Source organism: Lepidochelys olivacea (genome assembly GCF_965140295.1).
Source record: "Lepidochelys olivacea isolate rLepOli2 genome assembly, chromosome: 17".
Classification (NCBI taxonomy): domain Eukaryota; kingdom Metazoa; phylum Chordata; order Testudines; family Cheloniidae; genus Lepidochelys; species Lepidochelys olivacea.
In genome coordinates, this window is record NC_140427.1 from 16627962 (window position 1) to 16644873 (window position 16912).

Consider the following 16912-nt stretch of genomic DNA (forward strand, 5'->3'; position numbering starts at 1 on the left):
AGGGGACCACAACATTTTGATTGCATGTTGGTTCCACTTACTATTAAAAATAATGGGAACTGCTGGGTGAGCACTTTGGAAAGTCTGGCTACTTCATTTAGGTACCTAAAAGGAAGCAGAACTCTTTTGAAAATCTGAACTGAAGGCTCCATTACCCATCACCAGTTCCCTGAGCCATCTAACACCCAGGTTTTCTTTTACTTTGCTGTTTGCAGTGAGTGCGGGTGGGGAGTGTGAAAGCTTCAGAGAGAAGTCATTATAAACAGAGAACAGTTTAGTTACCTCCTTCTGCTACCCATAATCTTCTGGCCTCTTCCCTGTTTGCAGGCTAATAGGATGGGCAATACCGTATCCTTTCTTCCTTCTGTATCTCCTTGATACTTATAATTTACTGACAACAGTCACAAGGGCAATTTCTCTCCTGCCAGGGAAAGAGGATTAATGATTATCATGGGGTCCAACAACATCCAGAAAGAATTTTCAGTGAATATATTTTCACAGCATAGTAGTTCCATGTGGTCTAAGCCTGAGGCTTTCTGCTCCTTAGAATGTCTAGGGGCAAGTGTTGATATTATTGATCGGGTCTGCTCCTTCCCGTTATTAAATGGCACATGGTTTTGGTTGTATTTGCGCATGAGCTGTGCAGTCAGACCTTTGAGGGTTTGGTTAGGGAATCAAGAACATATCATCCTTCAAAACAGGGACATGGATAAACAAGGAACTGAAACCTTTGGAAACAATAACCCATTTTTTTGGTCTGACAGGGAACCTGACGTGGTCCTACCCTCAGGAGCCTGACGGAGGCTCCCCAGCAGTGTGTTTTCTCTCATGTATTATTTTTCCAATTTTTGTATTATGATACCAGTTTGTACTTTTCTTTATAGTATCCTGGTTAGATGCTGATGGGGACTTATTTTTTTCCTTCTTCAGAGTGTTTGCTTGTAACTGGACCTTGAATTACAACTCTACCTGCTACATTCACTTTTTTATTCCAGGCTTCTTCATTAACATATTAAACAAGTTCTGCCATTTTGACACTGAACTCGATAGAATTGTACTCTGACTTTGGTCCAGGAGCCTAATAAAGAAGCCAGCTTAGCAACGGTTGAAATTGTGGCAGAGACATTATGGTTTTAAAAGGTCCAGTTCAAGGGGTTCTGATATCCTAGGGAACCTAGCAAAAATCCACTTTTCAACCTGCCCCAAGTCACCACAGTTACAAGCAACCCTTAACATTCTTCTGCGCTAAATGAGTGCCTGATCTGCCCTTATGGCAAAGGCAAAGCCATCCCTGATACCAAACTACTGGATCACCATGGATCTGAAAGAGGTTACCGCTCTTAATGGAAGCCTGGATGCCTGCATATAGTCTGTACAGGGCTACTATAGACGACTGTATGCCAAAGAAATACGTTAATTGCATCTAGCTAGTGGAATGATATCATACAAGTGGTCATCATGCACTCAGCAACAGTTCTTCTGTATGGTTTGCACAGTGCCGTTGGGTGGAAATTTGCAGCAATACTGCACGCATAATGGGAGAATGAATGTCGGCCAGGAAATTCTATCTTATCAGAAGGCTGGCACCTCTTAAGAGAACTATTGAACGTGGCAAAAAAACAAAGCACAATCCACTGTTTTGTACCGTGGGAGCGCTCTGACCAGCAGCACTCAGTCAGTTCAACCTATCTGCATTATCTCACTAGAGTGAGTAGGCTCCTTACAAAGTGGTTTAATGAGCTACCCCGAGAGACAAATAAAACAAATGCATTGACTGCCTAACTCTAGTGAGTATAATAAGTTACTAGAACTATGCACTCAGATATCAACAGTGATGGGAACAGTGCAAACACTGAAAAAAGAAAAAAAAAAAGCTTATGCTCAAATAAATTGGTTAGTCTCTAAGGTGCCACAAGTACTCCTTTTCTTTTTGCAAATACGGACTAGCACGGCTGTTACTCTGAAAACTGAAAAAAAGATTGACAGACAGATAAATAGGAGAGGCTTGTCCTGTCAGCCATATATTCCTTCCTTAACAAGTTTATTAATTTACTGCTCTTGAATATCTAACCCAAAGTGACTTGCACAGTAAGTCTGTGTCAGACTTGTGTCAGAATCCACAATCTCTTAGCGTTATATCACTCAAATTCACTTCCCTTTCTATATTTTAATCAGTAGTTCATTTTCAGTCAGATTATTCAGACTCATACATTTGGGGGGTTTTTTGGTCAGTTGCTGCCTTACCTGGGATACATCAAGCTATACAGAGATCCTACTTCTGCTGAGAATATATGGCTCTCTGACTCTTCTCACAACAAAACACCAACCCGAGCATGAAGTTTAACAACTGAGATTTGTAAATATAATTTTAAAAGGTAGGTATCAGTCTCCTCGAAGATCACAGCCAATTCCGAATTTCTAAACAAGGGAACATCACATTCCCGATTTTTTTCTCCCCAGTTTTACATCAGCCTAATTGCATTAACCTTGAGTGGAGTTGCTGCTTATTTACAACAGGAGAAGATCAGAATCAAGCCCTCTATTTCCAATTTGTTTTAAATGAAAATGCGGCTGACTCTGCCATGGCTCGCCCCTTACACCCATACAAAATGCTACTGTTCTGATTTGTCTAAAGAAAGCAGTACTGCACCCAGGACTCCCAACTACTCGAACATCAGCTCAACCCTCTAGCTCATGCTCCCACCCAAGGGGTGAGACCAGAATCTAGGAGTCCCGGTTTTCAGTCCTCTGCCCCGGCATGAGCATGGAACCCAGGAGTCCCGGCTCCCAGTCCCCACTGGGTGGAAAACAGGACCCAGGAGTCCCGGCTCCCAGCCCCCCCGCGGTGGAAATAGGACCCACGAGAGCTCCCCAGCACCCCCGCGGTGGAAAACAGGACCCAGGAGTCCCGGCTCCCAGCCCCCCCGCGGTGGAAATAGGACCCAGGAGTCCCGGCTCCCAGTCCCCACTGGGTGGAAAACAGGACCCAGGAGTCCCGGCTCCCAGCCCCCCCGCGGTGGAAATAGGACCCAGGAGTCCCGGCTCCCCAGCCCGTGCTCTGTCCCTCAGGTCCCCCCATGGAGGTATCCGGGAGTCCCCATGCCGGGGGTGGGGGGGTGAACACGGAGCTGCCTCTAGGCTGCCATGGAGACCCGGGCAGGAGGCCGCGCAGCCCCGGCCGGGCGCCGCCTCTTTTCAGGCGGCCCCTGGCTCCGCGGCCCGGCGGTGACAGGGCGAGGGGGCGGCGCTACGGCCGGCGGGCGGGAGCGGCAGGCCGGCATGGACGCGGAGATGGCGGAGGCTGAGCGGCCTGGGCCGCGAGCCGGGGAGCAGCGGGGAGCGGCCGAGGCCCCTGGCGCCTCCGGCAGCGCCCACTATGAGCTGCCCTGGTGAGAGCCGGGCCGGGGCTAGTGCGGGGGGGCGGGGGCTGTAGGGCGGGCCTGGGCCTGGGCCTGGGCCTGGCGCTGTGTGTGTTGGGGGGGGATCTGGGGGGTTGGGGGGGAGGAAGAGCTGGGGTCTCCTGGCAGCTGGGGCCCCTTGAGGGAACTGGGGGATCCCCTGCCCCCCTCCCCAGCTGCAGTAAGGAGGGAGGGAGATGCCAGCTATTGATGGGGGGGGTTCCCGGGGGATCCCCTTAGCTGGGGGTGCAGCCCCATCAAGCTCAATATCCTGTAACACTTCCTGAGGGCCCATCACCCTCGTGTGCTCGGGGGGCGTCCCGCCGCCTGCAGAACCGCCCGCAGAACCGCCCTGACATGCAGCTGGCTCTGGGGTGGGGAGAGGCAGCTAACCCCAGCATTGCTGCACAGCGAGCCGATGCAGCGTCGGCGGGACATCCGTGCACTTTAAGGACAGGATCGTGGGCTTGTTAATGTCCGTGCAGAGTAAAGGGGAGCTTGGTTCCTAGGGTCTGGACCTGAAGCCCCACAGTGCATGGAACTGAAGCCTGAAAGAGCAGCGTCCTTGGTGCAATGAGCTGGCCGCTATGCAAACACCACTACCTGCTATTAGCGAGCACTAGCTAAAATTGTTAGTGGCTGTTGGTCCACTTCACTAGCAGATGTAATGGCTCTGCACCTGTGGCTTCCATGGGAATATACATTTTGCTCTCTTATCTCTGGTTTGTGTAGCCCAATATCAGCCGTAACTGATGCTTCTGAGAAAAGGATGCTAGGCACAGTTATAAAAGGCCCATAGTCAGATGTGCAACAGCATAGATAGGGTGGATGATTCCTTTTTGCCCTCACAAGTACTCTTCAGACATGGTCATTGATTATTCTTGTAATTTGCATAGCTGCACAAGTTATTAAGGTCATAAAATGATCAAGTCCCAAGCTGTCCTGCAGCTTATCATGTAGAAGTCCATGTCTGGTGCTACCGTTTGAGAGTTCAGTTTTGTTGTCACATGTGATTTGCTGATGGACCTGGTATCTCTAAAGCAGTCACATAACTGCAAGGTTTTATGTACATGGCCATAAACTGTTACAGTGAAACAAGTGTATTACTCCTTGGATATTATTCCTGGTCAAATTCCAACTTGCATAATTACATTATTTTCCTATACCTAAAATGTTGTATAGCAAACAGTTGTTGCATTCCATCCTAGAAAGTGGATAAAGGAATCTGTTTATCTTTTGCATATCATTTAAAAGGACATCATCAACTCAAAATCAAGTCAGTTTGATAAATAATTAAAAGTTTCAGGTACTACACCTGCCCATATGTCCCTTTGCAGTTTTTAAATGGTTCTGTTTTGTGAAAAAACAAACATCCAAATAGCACAACAGACAGCAGTGTGGTCTAGTGGGTAGGTCACTGAATTGGGTGACCTGAACAAGTCACTTAATCTCACTGCCTGTGTTCCCCTCCTGCCTTGCCTATTTACATTTTAAACTCTCTGGGGCAGGCACTGTCTCTTACTGTGTGTTAGTACAGGGCCTAACACAATGGGACCCTGAACTCAGTGAGGCCTCTAAGTACTATTGTAATACAGATCATGACAATAAAGAGGGTAAACTGAAACTGACAGTGTGCTGTCATATGCACAAAGTAAACAAACTGAAAAATAAGAATCTCTAATGTTTTCCTACTCTAACAATCGTAGGTGCTGTACTTGCGGCAGTAATGATTTTTTTAAATACTTAGTGTGAGGGCATTGGGATTTGTTTGTTCTAAGATGATGGTGCTCTTCTAAGTATGCAGGTGCTTTGGAATCCTTGGGAGGAGGAGTGCCATATAAGTGTAGGCCATTAAACTGTGCTGTCATTCTGCATGACTGTAGAACCAAAATGATTTCCCAGATATTTATCCTGAGTTCTGTTAGCACAGTATGGTGTCTTGCTGTGGTATAAACTAGGCAAAATGAGGACATGCTCAGATGGCCCTGATCCTACAAATGGCTATGCAGGGCCTGTGCAGAGTCCCATTGACTTCGGCGGGGCTCTTTGCGGGTGCAGCAGTCTGCCCAAATGCAATCATTTGTGGGATCAGGGCACAAGTAAGTATGAAAATGGGTGTGGGGAAACAGCAATTAGATTGTTACTCGACATAGGATTACAGGTCACATTGCATTGGTATATAATGTTTATTTAGAATCCAGCATTTTTTAATTATCTGAAGGGTGTAAACCCTAATCCTGCAATTGATAGTGTTCAGTGCAGCAGTTCAGCATTATGCTATCAGTTGCAGGGTTGGGGAGGCCTAAGTGTCATGTATGCAAATCAGTGTACAGCAGTTAAATAAATTTCTCATCATCCTTCTTTGTCCTTTACAAAAAATCAATCAGATTATAATGATGAAATAAACAGTCATTTGGTAAGATAACTTACTGTGAAGGAATACAGTCACGGGATCAGCATCTCCTCCCTTTGCATTTAGCAGCATCAAAAGCTTATCAAATGGCTGTGTTCTAATATATTGACATATTTAAAATATTTATTGAATGTTTGCTCTTAACCACGTGAGCAATTTGCATGTAATTTTCCTTTGAAAATGTCAGAAATCCTCCTTAAGAAATTTAGACATTGACTTCAAATATTTCCAATTATTTTATACTAATTGAATCTGTTTTGATTAGTGTAAAACATGAGCTAAATTAGATATGTCTAATGTTTTGGGATTTATTTTTAAATAGGGTTGAAAAATACAGACCTATGAAGCTATCTGAAATAGTTGGGAATGAAGACACTGTGAGCAGACTGGAGGTGTGTACTTGGCTTGTTATAACAAAAACAGATTGTTGTCCTGTATTTATTTTGTATGTATTGTTTTACCATACAATTCTGCTTAGAAACCCCAATTCAGGAAAACATTGAAGCCAAGTTTAAATCCCTCTATTCAGGAAAGCACTTAAAGAGGTGTTTTTGCCTTCAGTGGGATTTAAGCCTGTACTTAAGAGTAAAGCATGTGCTCAAGTGTTGTCCTCTTCAGTAAGGATGCTTTCCTGAATCAAGGTCTAAGTTTATTCATTTAAACTTACTATCAATTTGTCCAGTTTTGGGGTGGTTCAGAAAATTAAATTAATGCCCAGCATGTTAATTAAGCATGTTAATTGTAATCATCACTAAACATAGTTTGGATTACAACTAATTTTATGTTGTATCTTCCTACAGATATATTTGTTGTTTTTCTAGAGTCTTAAGTTAGGTGAAAAATATTTTCATTGTAGTCATCCTAGCAAACTAGTTCGTAACAGAAACGTTTACTAACGTTGTGGTCATACAAAGTTATATTCAGTTTTGTATACATAAATATATTCAACTTCTTTAAATTGCACTATTTTATGATGTGTGTGTACTTGCAATTTGGAATGACCATTTTAACAGCCTCCTTGGGGGTTACTCTACAAGGAAGTGTTTAATGGTTAGAATGTGAGACTGGTAGTCAGTATTCCAGAGTTCAGTTCCCAGATTTGCTAGTGACTTATCACAATGTTGTTGTTGTTGTTTTTTTAATGGATGGAAGGAAAATGCAAGGATACTAAAAACCTCAGGTTAGATGAACCGTTTTAAGTACGACAGAACTCTGCACACACAAAGGATTCATATAAATGATCAAGTAAGGAAACCTGAAGTAAGTCAGCTGAAGAAGAGCTCTGTGAAGCTCAAAAGTTTGTATCTTCCACAAACAGAAGATATTGAAAGATATTGCCTTACTTACTGTCTCTCTCAAGTAAGAAATATGAAAATGATAAGGTGGGGTAAAAATTAAAGTAAGAGGGGAGGAAGTGAATGAGGAGTTTTTCATTCCAATTATGAAAAATGGTAGTATGTAGGAATTACTCTCCAAGTTTTTCTGGCCAAGTAATCACTCATTCTTTTCCTAGGTTTTTGCAAGGGAGGGAAATGTACCAAATATTATAATTGCTGTAAGTATTTTTGTGTTGCACCATATTTCTGCTTGCTGTATTTTTGTTCTCTATTGGTGGTGTCAGTTCAGGATGGTAAACAGGCTCTCTCTAGATTTGCATTGGTCCATGAGTCTGTTGGTAAGGGAGATCTTAATTGTACAGCCAAAGATCAGTATTTTTGTTTAATCTGTAATTGTCCCAGATACACCCCCTCATGCTCCAGGGAATAAACCTGTTGGGGGGTTAGGTTTTGTCCCATAATTCCAGGGTTTCTTGCACTCTTCTCTGAAGCATCTGTTTGAAGCAGGATATTAGATTACATGGACTCCTCATATGAGTCTGTATAGGAATTCCTATGTTTCTGTTACTGCTAACAGAACACAGTAGCTAGACAGTGCAACTCACTTTAAGGGTATAATACTTAAAACTCATTGTATTCAAAGGGTCCTCCAGGAACTGGTAAAACAACCAGTATCTTATGTTTGGCTCGTGCACTGCTTGGTCCTGCATTAAAGGATGCTGTTCTGGAGCTGAATGCTTCAAATGACAGGTGTGTATGAGAACTCTGTAACTAAGTTTCAAATTAAGGAAGAAATGCAACAAACTTCAAATGTTTTTACTTGAAATCTACTATGATTGTTAGATTAATGATAGTAAGGTTTCCAATATTTGCTTCTCAGTCTCTTCCTGCCTCCCTCCCTCCACAAAAGACCTAGGTGATCTTTGATGTTTTAAGGTCTCTTGTAGATATTATCCACTTCCTGTTTTGGGAACTTCTTAAATATTAATGGAATGTTTCAGAGTAACAGCCGTGTTAGTCTGTATTCGCAAAAAGAAAAGGAGTACTTGTGGCACCTTAGAGACTAACCAATTTATTTGAGCATAAGCTTTCGTGAGCTACAGCTCACGATGAAGTGAGCTGTAGCTCACGAAAGCTTATGCTCAAATAAATTGGTTAGTCTCTAAGGTGCCACAAGTACTCCTTTTCTTATTAATGGAATGGAATTGTTAAACATATGCAGATTATTAGGAGCTATGTAATCTGTAATTTCTGTCCATAACTTCTCAAATTTATCCTAAAGAGCTCTCCTCCTTCTGTTGTGTTCGTAAAGTTTCATTAACATTTAAAGGAAAATAATTTTATTTAGCTAGTTGACAGAGGAAAGATTATTTGAGTTTAGGTATATAGGTGGTAGGAACCTCAAATACTAAAGATTGCTTTGTGGTGAAAGCTTATGGGCAGGAGAACTGGGTTATATTCCTGATTTTGCTAGAGACTTCCTTTTTGATCTTAAGTAAGTCACTTAATTTCTCCCTGTGTCATTGCCCTGGTTCACAAGGGTGTTTTAAGGCTTGCTTTGTGCATAAGGGCTTGCTGCACCACTGATTACTTTCAGGCTCTAAGTGGTTTGAGAACCTATGCTGGAAGAGTGCATGTATTGTTCTGTCTTTATTGTTAACTTCAGTTACTGAGTAACTGTAGAACACTAAATTTTGTAACTCGAAACTGAACATTGAAGGATAATAAAATGTTTGCTCTTATTTTCCCCAAAACTATTTACTAGATACAGTTCCCTTCAAATGTAAATAGCGTCCATTTTGTGTTAATGGAATGTAATTTGTTGCACTTCTTTCTTTAAATTGATGTGAAATACAAACTGGTCTGAGTGATCACTGAATGAATAAGATTATTGTTTCAGGGGCATCGATGTTGTGAGAAACAAAATCAAAATGTTTGCTCAGCAGAAGGTCACACTTCCCAAAGGTCGGCATAAGATAATCATCCTGGATGAAGCAGACAGGTACACTGTGTTTCTTCTGATCACAAATAACCCCTCAGAAGTGTTCTGCCTCCATGTTCTGCATAACTTGCATAAAATGTAAGGCTTCTATTATAAACCTATTTTAAGTTTAAGGTATTTTGCTAGCCTCTCAGAAGTAATTTAGTTGTGAACAGATCTCCATTTAACAGCACTCTTATCAGACGCTCTTCCAACAGAGGCTGCTGCATTTCAGAGATGTTTAGTATCTGAGAGAAGCACTTTAGGATTTGATGGGATGTAAAATACTATCCAATTTACAGGCTATTTCTAAGCTCTCATTTGAAAAAGGGGTGGCTGATATAGCATACATCGTCCTATAGTAGATAATTCTATTTTAGCTTTACTGCATGAAAAGATTACTACATGTGCATCTACACCTAGAGATCATTCTTTCAAATGTGGATGGTTTGGTTTTAATTGGGTAATTTGTATAGAATATTCAGAGATGGTATGTATTGTGTGGTGACTTGTAAGTTTCTGGATAAAGCTACTTAGCTTCCTAGTTGCCTTGCCAGAAGATCAAATAATTCACAAGGCAGTAGCTAATATAAATAGAAACTCTGAAGGCGGTATAAACATTTATTAGACTGCAGCTGGATGTTAGATAGTGAAGGGCAAAAGCCAACCTAACTTTTTTTTTTCTCCAGCATGACAGATGGAGCACAGCAAGCATTGCGAAGAACCATGGAAATTTATTCCAAAACAACTCGCTTTGCACTTGCATGCAATGCCTCAGATAAAATCATAGGTAAAAGAAAGCTACTAGTCTCTGTATGCACCTTTATAACACATCTTCCATGTTTACAGTTAGCTTCCTGCCACTGTTACAGTATGTGATGGTAGGGCTCCAAGATTGGAGCTCCCAAAGTCTCCTAGGTAAAGCTGTAGGGTAAACTTTCTTTAATCATCTGCCTTTGCTTGTACTTTCTTTGTAGAAGATTTTGGAGTTTGGAGGCAAATCTTAGTAAGTTCAGTAAAGCCAAACTTTTCAAGTTTAAATAAAGGTGGCCTGATTTTCATCGATGGGTGAGCATCTGCCTGCACAGCACAAGGTGTCGGTGCTCATCACCCCTCTTGAAAAATCTAGCTGCCTACAAGCACCCATGGTCACAAAAATAAGTACCTTCCACTGGAGTAAACTCTCTGACCAGCTATTCTGTAGTTAAGGAGGAGAAAACTTAGCACAGACACATACAAACTATATCAGAAGTTAGATGATCTAAGTAAAATGTTTTATCCCATTGTTTGGCTCCCTCTAAATATACTTAAAGTTGCAAGGTTATGTTAACTACTGTTGCATGGTGGACCATACAGGGTGCTGTCAAATTGTTCTGTTCATAGGAGCAGGTAAAAGTCTAGATTGATAAAATAAGGGTGTTTTTTATTTTGGACACTGTCACAGGAGGAGGTGCCCTAACAGTGAGTGAACCCTGACTGCTCTGGAGGTTAGCTCCTCCCAGTCTGATGCCCCTTTCTGCTGCTTGTTCACACACCGTACCACCTCTCTCTCCGTGACTTGGCCCTTCAGCCAAGTTGTGTAGTCCTCCCTTTCTGGGGTATCAAAGTCCCACTGGACAACTGTCCTTGGCAGTCTTCAGCTCCACTGCCTGGTCTGTGCCACTTCCCCAGTGGCTGGTAGGGAACCCAGGCCTGCCCACTACTCCAGGTTCCAGCCCAGGGATCCTACAACCAGCAGCCAACATCTGCACAGTCCCAAACCTGGCTACTGTTTCACTGGGCTGCACCTACTTTCCCTCTATCAGCCTCTTTTTCCACTCTCCTCTGGGTACACACTTCCTTCAGGGCTTCTGTTCTCCTCCTGGTTTCCTCCTTTCCCTCTCAACAGCTAGAGAGTGACTGCTCTATGCTGCAGCCCATCTCTGCTGCCAGCTTCCTGCCTTTTTCATAGCCTCACCTGTTCCTTCTCAGCTGAGCTTTATTTCCAACCGGGGAGGGGGGTTTGCTTATCCAGCCTAATTCCCCTCAGGTGTACCCTATCCAGTTAATTGGCCCCCTTCTCTGCCTCATTAACCCTTTTAAGGCTGGTATGGGGTGAACACCCAATCACAGTTACATTTCAGAACCAAATTTGGCCTTCATATTAGCTTGCCAGAGACCTGGCCTTTGGTCTCAGTTGAAGAGCTCTATGGCCAGAATGTAAGGGTATGTCTACACTGCACAAAAACAAAAACTCTGCAGCATCAAGTCTCAGCATCAAGCTCAATGGACTTGGGCTCATGCTATGGGGCCAAAAACACCATCTATACTGCTAAATATACCTGTGGCAGGTGGGGGTGCAGTCAGACGTGCCAAACCTGCGAAAAAAATTCAGAAATTGGGCTTGTTTTCGGCTTAATTGGCTTGTGAGTTGCTTGTTGGCTAGTTTTTGGGTTACAGCTTGTTGCTTTTTTTTGATGGGCTCCTGGCAAGGGAGGGCAACCAGGAGCAAGGGGAGGAGAATCAGGGGTGCACAGCTGGCCCACCACAGTCTCAGACTGCACACCAGGGATATCTAGTCACATAGAGTGTTGTGGCTCTTAGGGCTTGGCTTGTTTTGACCTTGTTTTGAAATGGGATTAGCTTAATTTTTAGTTTATTGTGAAAGGCAGGGTGCTTATTTACCACGTGAAAGTTAGCAACTGTGTGTGCAGTATACGTCCGCTACACACCACCATAAGTAGTGTGCATTGTAAACATGCCCTCAGAGTGGACTATGACAGTGAAACTATTCCATATAAAAGGAAATCAGATTACAGGGTGATGCAGAAATTTCACAGATGCCTTCTCCCAAGCTGAAAAAAGTAATCTTGGATGGATACTTAAGAAGAGAACAAGATGTCTCTCTCTCTCTCTCTCTAGAGCCAATCCAGTCCCGCTGTGCAGTGCTGCGCTACACCAAGCTGACAGATGCTCAGATCCTTGCAAGGTTAATGAAGATTGTTGAGAGAGAGAATGTACAATACACAGATGATGGACTGGAAGCTATTATCTTCACAGCACAAGGAGATATGAGACAGGTATTAAAACAAACCCAGCAAAAGAAAGGCCTTCTAACTGCAGTACAAAGCCTGGAGTTGTGGCCTTACAGTCTTTAAGTTGTGGGAAGTAAAGGGGAGATTACATGATCTGCAGTATTCCAGTAACTAAACTGTATGGGTTTGCTGAATTCTGAAATGTCTAGTCACTCGACCCTGCATCAATGGAAATTGAATGCTGACCTGTAGCTGGAGGAAGTAAAATCTTCACAGCTCTTAGAGTTTGTGCTGTTGACTCGTGGGAATGCTTGATATGGCAGCAGTTCCGGAAAAGTCTCTGGTTGAGTCTGAGGAGGGGAGCCAGAGGTAGAGCTTTTCAGATAGTAACAGAAACGTTAATTTTACTCTTTACAGGCACTAAACAACTTGCAGTCCACCTGTTCTGGATTTGGCTTTATTAACAGTGAGAATGTGTTTAAGGTTAGTAAAAGTTCTTATAGCAAGATGTGATTGCTCAGTATTTGCACTGTAATGGGAACATACATAAACACGTTTTCTTCCTAGTTTTCAGTATCTGGCATCGTTCCCACACAAAAAATACTTGAAGTCTGTCAGCTCAACTATATCAGACATTGTTTAGGACACGTAAAAGTTTGACATTGCTTTGTCAATTCCCAAGCAGTATTATGTCTTGAACAAGATTGCTACGTTAAACATAAGAGTTGCATGTCCCTTATGAAAAGACTGACACAAAGTAAGAGGTTTTCCCTTTAATGCTGGAGAAAGAATGCATCTGAATGTAAACTGACACAGCTGAGACCCATTGTCTGTATAGCAAATAATGAATCTTAATAGGACTGCTGTGAAATTCAGTGATAGTAACTGTTAATGCCTAGTATGTTGGGTGCTTTGTACTCAGTGATATAAAGTCTGACTTAATGTTGGGTGAGTAATTACGTTACCAGCTAAGTTAGTCACTTAAAAATAAAATGTGTGGTGAACAGCCTGTATTATAGGGCTTTCTCAGATATAGCATTTAAACTATCAACTATATAGAAGACTATTAAAATTATTCAGGGTATTTGGGTGTAGGAGGGAATATGTGCATTGATGTTTCCTAAAATTCTAATTTCTCTTTGGTATAGGTGTGTGATGAGCCACACCCTCTGCTAGTGAAGGAAATGATACAGCACTGTGTGAATGCAAATATTGATGAAGCATACAAGGTATGTATTTTTGTCTTTTCAGACACTTTCTCAACAGAATGCTTGCTTTTCAGAAGATTTTAGTTTACCTTACTTTCCATCGAAAACAAAAGTAAAACTATACAAATGCAGATAAATTCATGAATATAAACCTTTTTCATGTAAGGAATCTTAATACATAGAAATCCTGATAGCATGTATATTTCTACACTGAGGCATCTTTGTGATTGACTGGATCTAAATGTCTGAATACAAGTGACACCACATTAAGTGACACACTTTTAATTCACACAAACAAAGCTCCACTTCTCAAAAATTTAGTAGGCAAGACAAGATAAGGTCTAGTATCACTACCTGTATTTTCAAAGAACATACTACAGAGCCGTTACTGGTGTATTTTGATAAATGGAAAAAATCTGTTGCCAAGATAAACAAAATACATCTTAAGCACTATCCTTGCTTTCAGTCTTCACTTGCAACTCATTCATAATTATGTGAATTATTTACTGGAGAGGATGAATGAGGTTCTGATATTTTACTCTAAACAGGCCTTTCTGACATCCACATGAGGTTCTCCCCCACCTCCCAACTCTTTGGTGCCATTTTTAATTTATACCTCTCTGCTGTTGTCAGATAGTCATGGTGTTTCCACTTGCAAAGGAAAACTTGTGTTCATTATAGAATCCCACCAATACTATTTTGTAATACGGCTGGTGGAAAAAGGTTTTGGTCTAAACAACATGTCTGTTCTCTGCTGGCCTCTGAAACAGCTCAATCCCAAACCTGGATTATTCTAATGGCACTATGAAGGGTACCAGGGAACTTGAGGGATTTCAATATAGACTGTTTACCTTATGATGGCAGATGTAGCTACTGTGTAACAATACTGGATATAAATATTAGGGCAGTAGCAGCACCAGGAGCAAATGTGTGCGCTCAGATCACTGAACAGGAAACTTGTAGTTGTTCTGGTAAAAGATGCTAAATACAGCAATAAAATATCAATTTATTAGTTTATAAATTGGAGACCATTGATCCTGGCTCCATAAATTTGCAGCTTGCCTCAGATGTAATTATGTCTAAGGTGAAAAAAAGTAACGACCAAAACAAGTACGAATGGAGTGTCACTTCTTGCTAGCACAGGATGGAGATTAAACCTGTTGCTTTAACATTAAAGAACTATATGCAGTTTCACCAAGTGGGAAATGATTCATATACAAAAATGAGTACAAACTTGATCCACATAACTTAATTTTCCTGGGGGGAAAAAAGTTAACATTTATTTTCTCCTGCACAGATTCTTGCCCACTTGTGGCGGCTTGGGTACTCACCAGAAGACATAGTTGGCAATATCTTCAGAGTGTGTAAAACCTTCCAGATGCCGGAGTATCTGAAATTGGAGTTCATCAAGGTTAGTGCTAGCCTCATTATCACATTCGTCTTTAAAAAAAACAAAAAATGATTCCTATTAAAGGGGCAGCCTCAGTTTGTTCCCCAAGAATTGCTAGTTCTTAGTACAAAAGGTATCTAAACCTCTCACTGCGTTTCCCCTCCCATAAACTTTTCATAAGAAGGGTGAGAGTTTATTAACACTTTAACAGTAAACTCCCATGCAAGCTCAAGGTGCTATATCATTTAATTAGACTTAGTCATAATATAATCCTATTCAGATAATGAACAAACTCAGCTGGCCACTAAATCAAAGCTTCAAATAATCATTTCAGCCCTTGGCCCTGCAACGTACGTTCTTATTTCCTCTAAAACTCTGTCAAAATAAATGGCTTTTGTAGCATGGCCAGATGGTCATCAAGTCTGAGTTATTTCAGTAGCTTACTAAAGGCTAAATGGTACTGAGTTCTAATTTGACATGTGATAATCATTGTACGTATTGGAATCAGACCTCTTAGGGTTAAATCCTGCCCTCAGATACAGGCATAGTGCTTCCTTGAAGGAAAACGGGAGAGAGATGCTTGCACCACAGAGCAGTATTTGACCTGATCTATCAGAAAGTTGTTGTATTACCCTAATGTGGCTGGCTTCAAGAAGAAATCAGCCCTATGCTTGTTGACAACTTAATTTTTCCTTCAGCTCAGGTAGCTTGAGGGCAGCATCTTCGGAGCGGACGGGCAAGCTCTATTCCATATGGTGTATATGTAATTCATTAATGTCTGGGGACTCTGTACAGTGTGTGCTATCACAGGACAAAGTAGACAACGCAAACTACTCTTGCTGCTGGGGGAAAAAGTACAAGTCAGTCTTCCACGAAAACTGCCTCGCTTTGCTGTAGAAATGTAGACAAAGCAACAGAAAAAGCTGAGGTTTGACACCTAATATTTGTATTGCCAGGAAATTGGATATACTCACATGAAGATAGCAGAAGGGGTGAATTCTCTCTTGCAGATGGCTGGACTGCTTGCCAGGCTCTGTCAGAAGACGGCTGCTCCTGCAGAAAGTTAAATGGAGTATTTTACTGGACTGCAATTACAGCCTTGATTCTGGAAGTATGAGGTTACAGTGTTTAAGGCCAGCAGCTATCTGCATACTAGAACCTTGTGTATATAGTAAATTCTGAATTCAGTGAACTTATTCTCTGTTCTTGCTGAACCTGAAAATGAAAGCCAGCATTTGTTTTTAAATTACTTTGTACTTTTTTTTAGGCCAAATAAACTTAAAATCCACTGAGAACGGTTGTGTCTGTGGTGTAAAAGTGGTGGGATAGGACTGGATAGTACAGATGATTAGCAATAGAATTAAAACCCCTTGTCCTGGTCTGCCTTTTGAAATTGTTCATGGCTGTACTGACCAGAAGTTAACAGCCCATGGCTGTTCAGTGACCTGTGAAATGAAATGGTGTCAATCTCATTCCTAGTGGACAGATGTATGCATCAAACAACCGATCGTGACTGGAGATCTCAGTGAAGCCAAGGATGAAATGGGCTGTGGAAAATGACCTACCCTTTTGCGCACAGGTGATTTCACTAGGTTCGTGTTGAGGTGTATTGAGCAGGATCTAAGCTATACCTGTGCTGTGAATAACAGGGAAACCATCCAGTAGGCACCTTTAATACAACTAACAAAATGTGTGGTATAATAAAGCGCAGATGTAGTCGATGTGACACCTTCCCTTGGATACTGCCTTTGGAACCTTTGAAAATGGAAGTACTGTGTCAGTATTGAAGTGTGTGCCCATCTCAAATAGATGCTGGTGCATTCTAGATTTAGGCATCAATTCTTGCTGGCCTGGGTTAACTTAATAATCATGAGAAATGAAGAATGCCTGATCTTTTGCCTGTAGGATTAATTCATCTAAAAGCTAAGGCATCTATTCTCCCCTTCCATGTTCAGATTCAGAAGTAATGAGCAAGCAGTTCAAATAAAGTATCAGAGGGGAAGCCGTCTTAGTCTGTATCCACAAAAACGGTGGCACCTTAAAGAGTAACACGTTTATTTGGGCGGACTCCTCATAGTTCAAATAAAGTTGTTCCTCTCATAAGCAGTAACTATAAAATACAAAGGGAATATAAATATGGAGTGAAGATTTTACCTACCTCTCCAGGAAGT

General features: G+C 41.9%; 1 protein-coding gene across 1 annotated transcript; it reads left to right on the top strand.

The window, feature by feature from the left end:
• Nucleotides 1-3144: 3144 nt before the first annotated feature.
• On the top strand, nucleotides 3145-16023 carry RFC2 (replication factor C subunit 2; the record flags this gene model as incomplete). The annotated part of the gene is made up of 11 exons (XM_084650606.1): nucleotides 3145-3389; nucleotides 6134-6203; nucleotides 7325-7366; nucleotides 7792-7898; nucleotides 9049-9150; nucleotides 9819-9919; nucleotides 12031-12188; nucleotides 12561-12626; nucleotides 13292-13372; nucleotides 14649-14762; nucleotides 15698-16023. 11 exons carry the CDS (start codon nucleotides 3145-3147, stop codon nucleotides 15806-15808), a joined length of 1197 nt encoding a protein of 398 aa, XP_084506732.1. The 3' UTR covers nucleotides 15809-16023.
• Nucleotides 16024-16912: the final 889 nt, after the last annotated feature.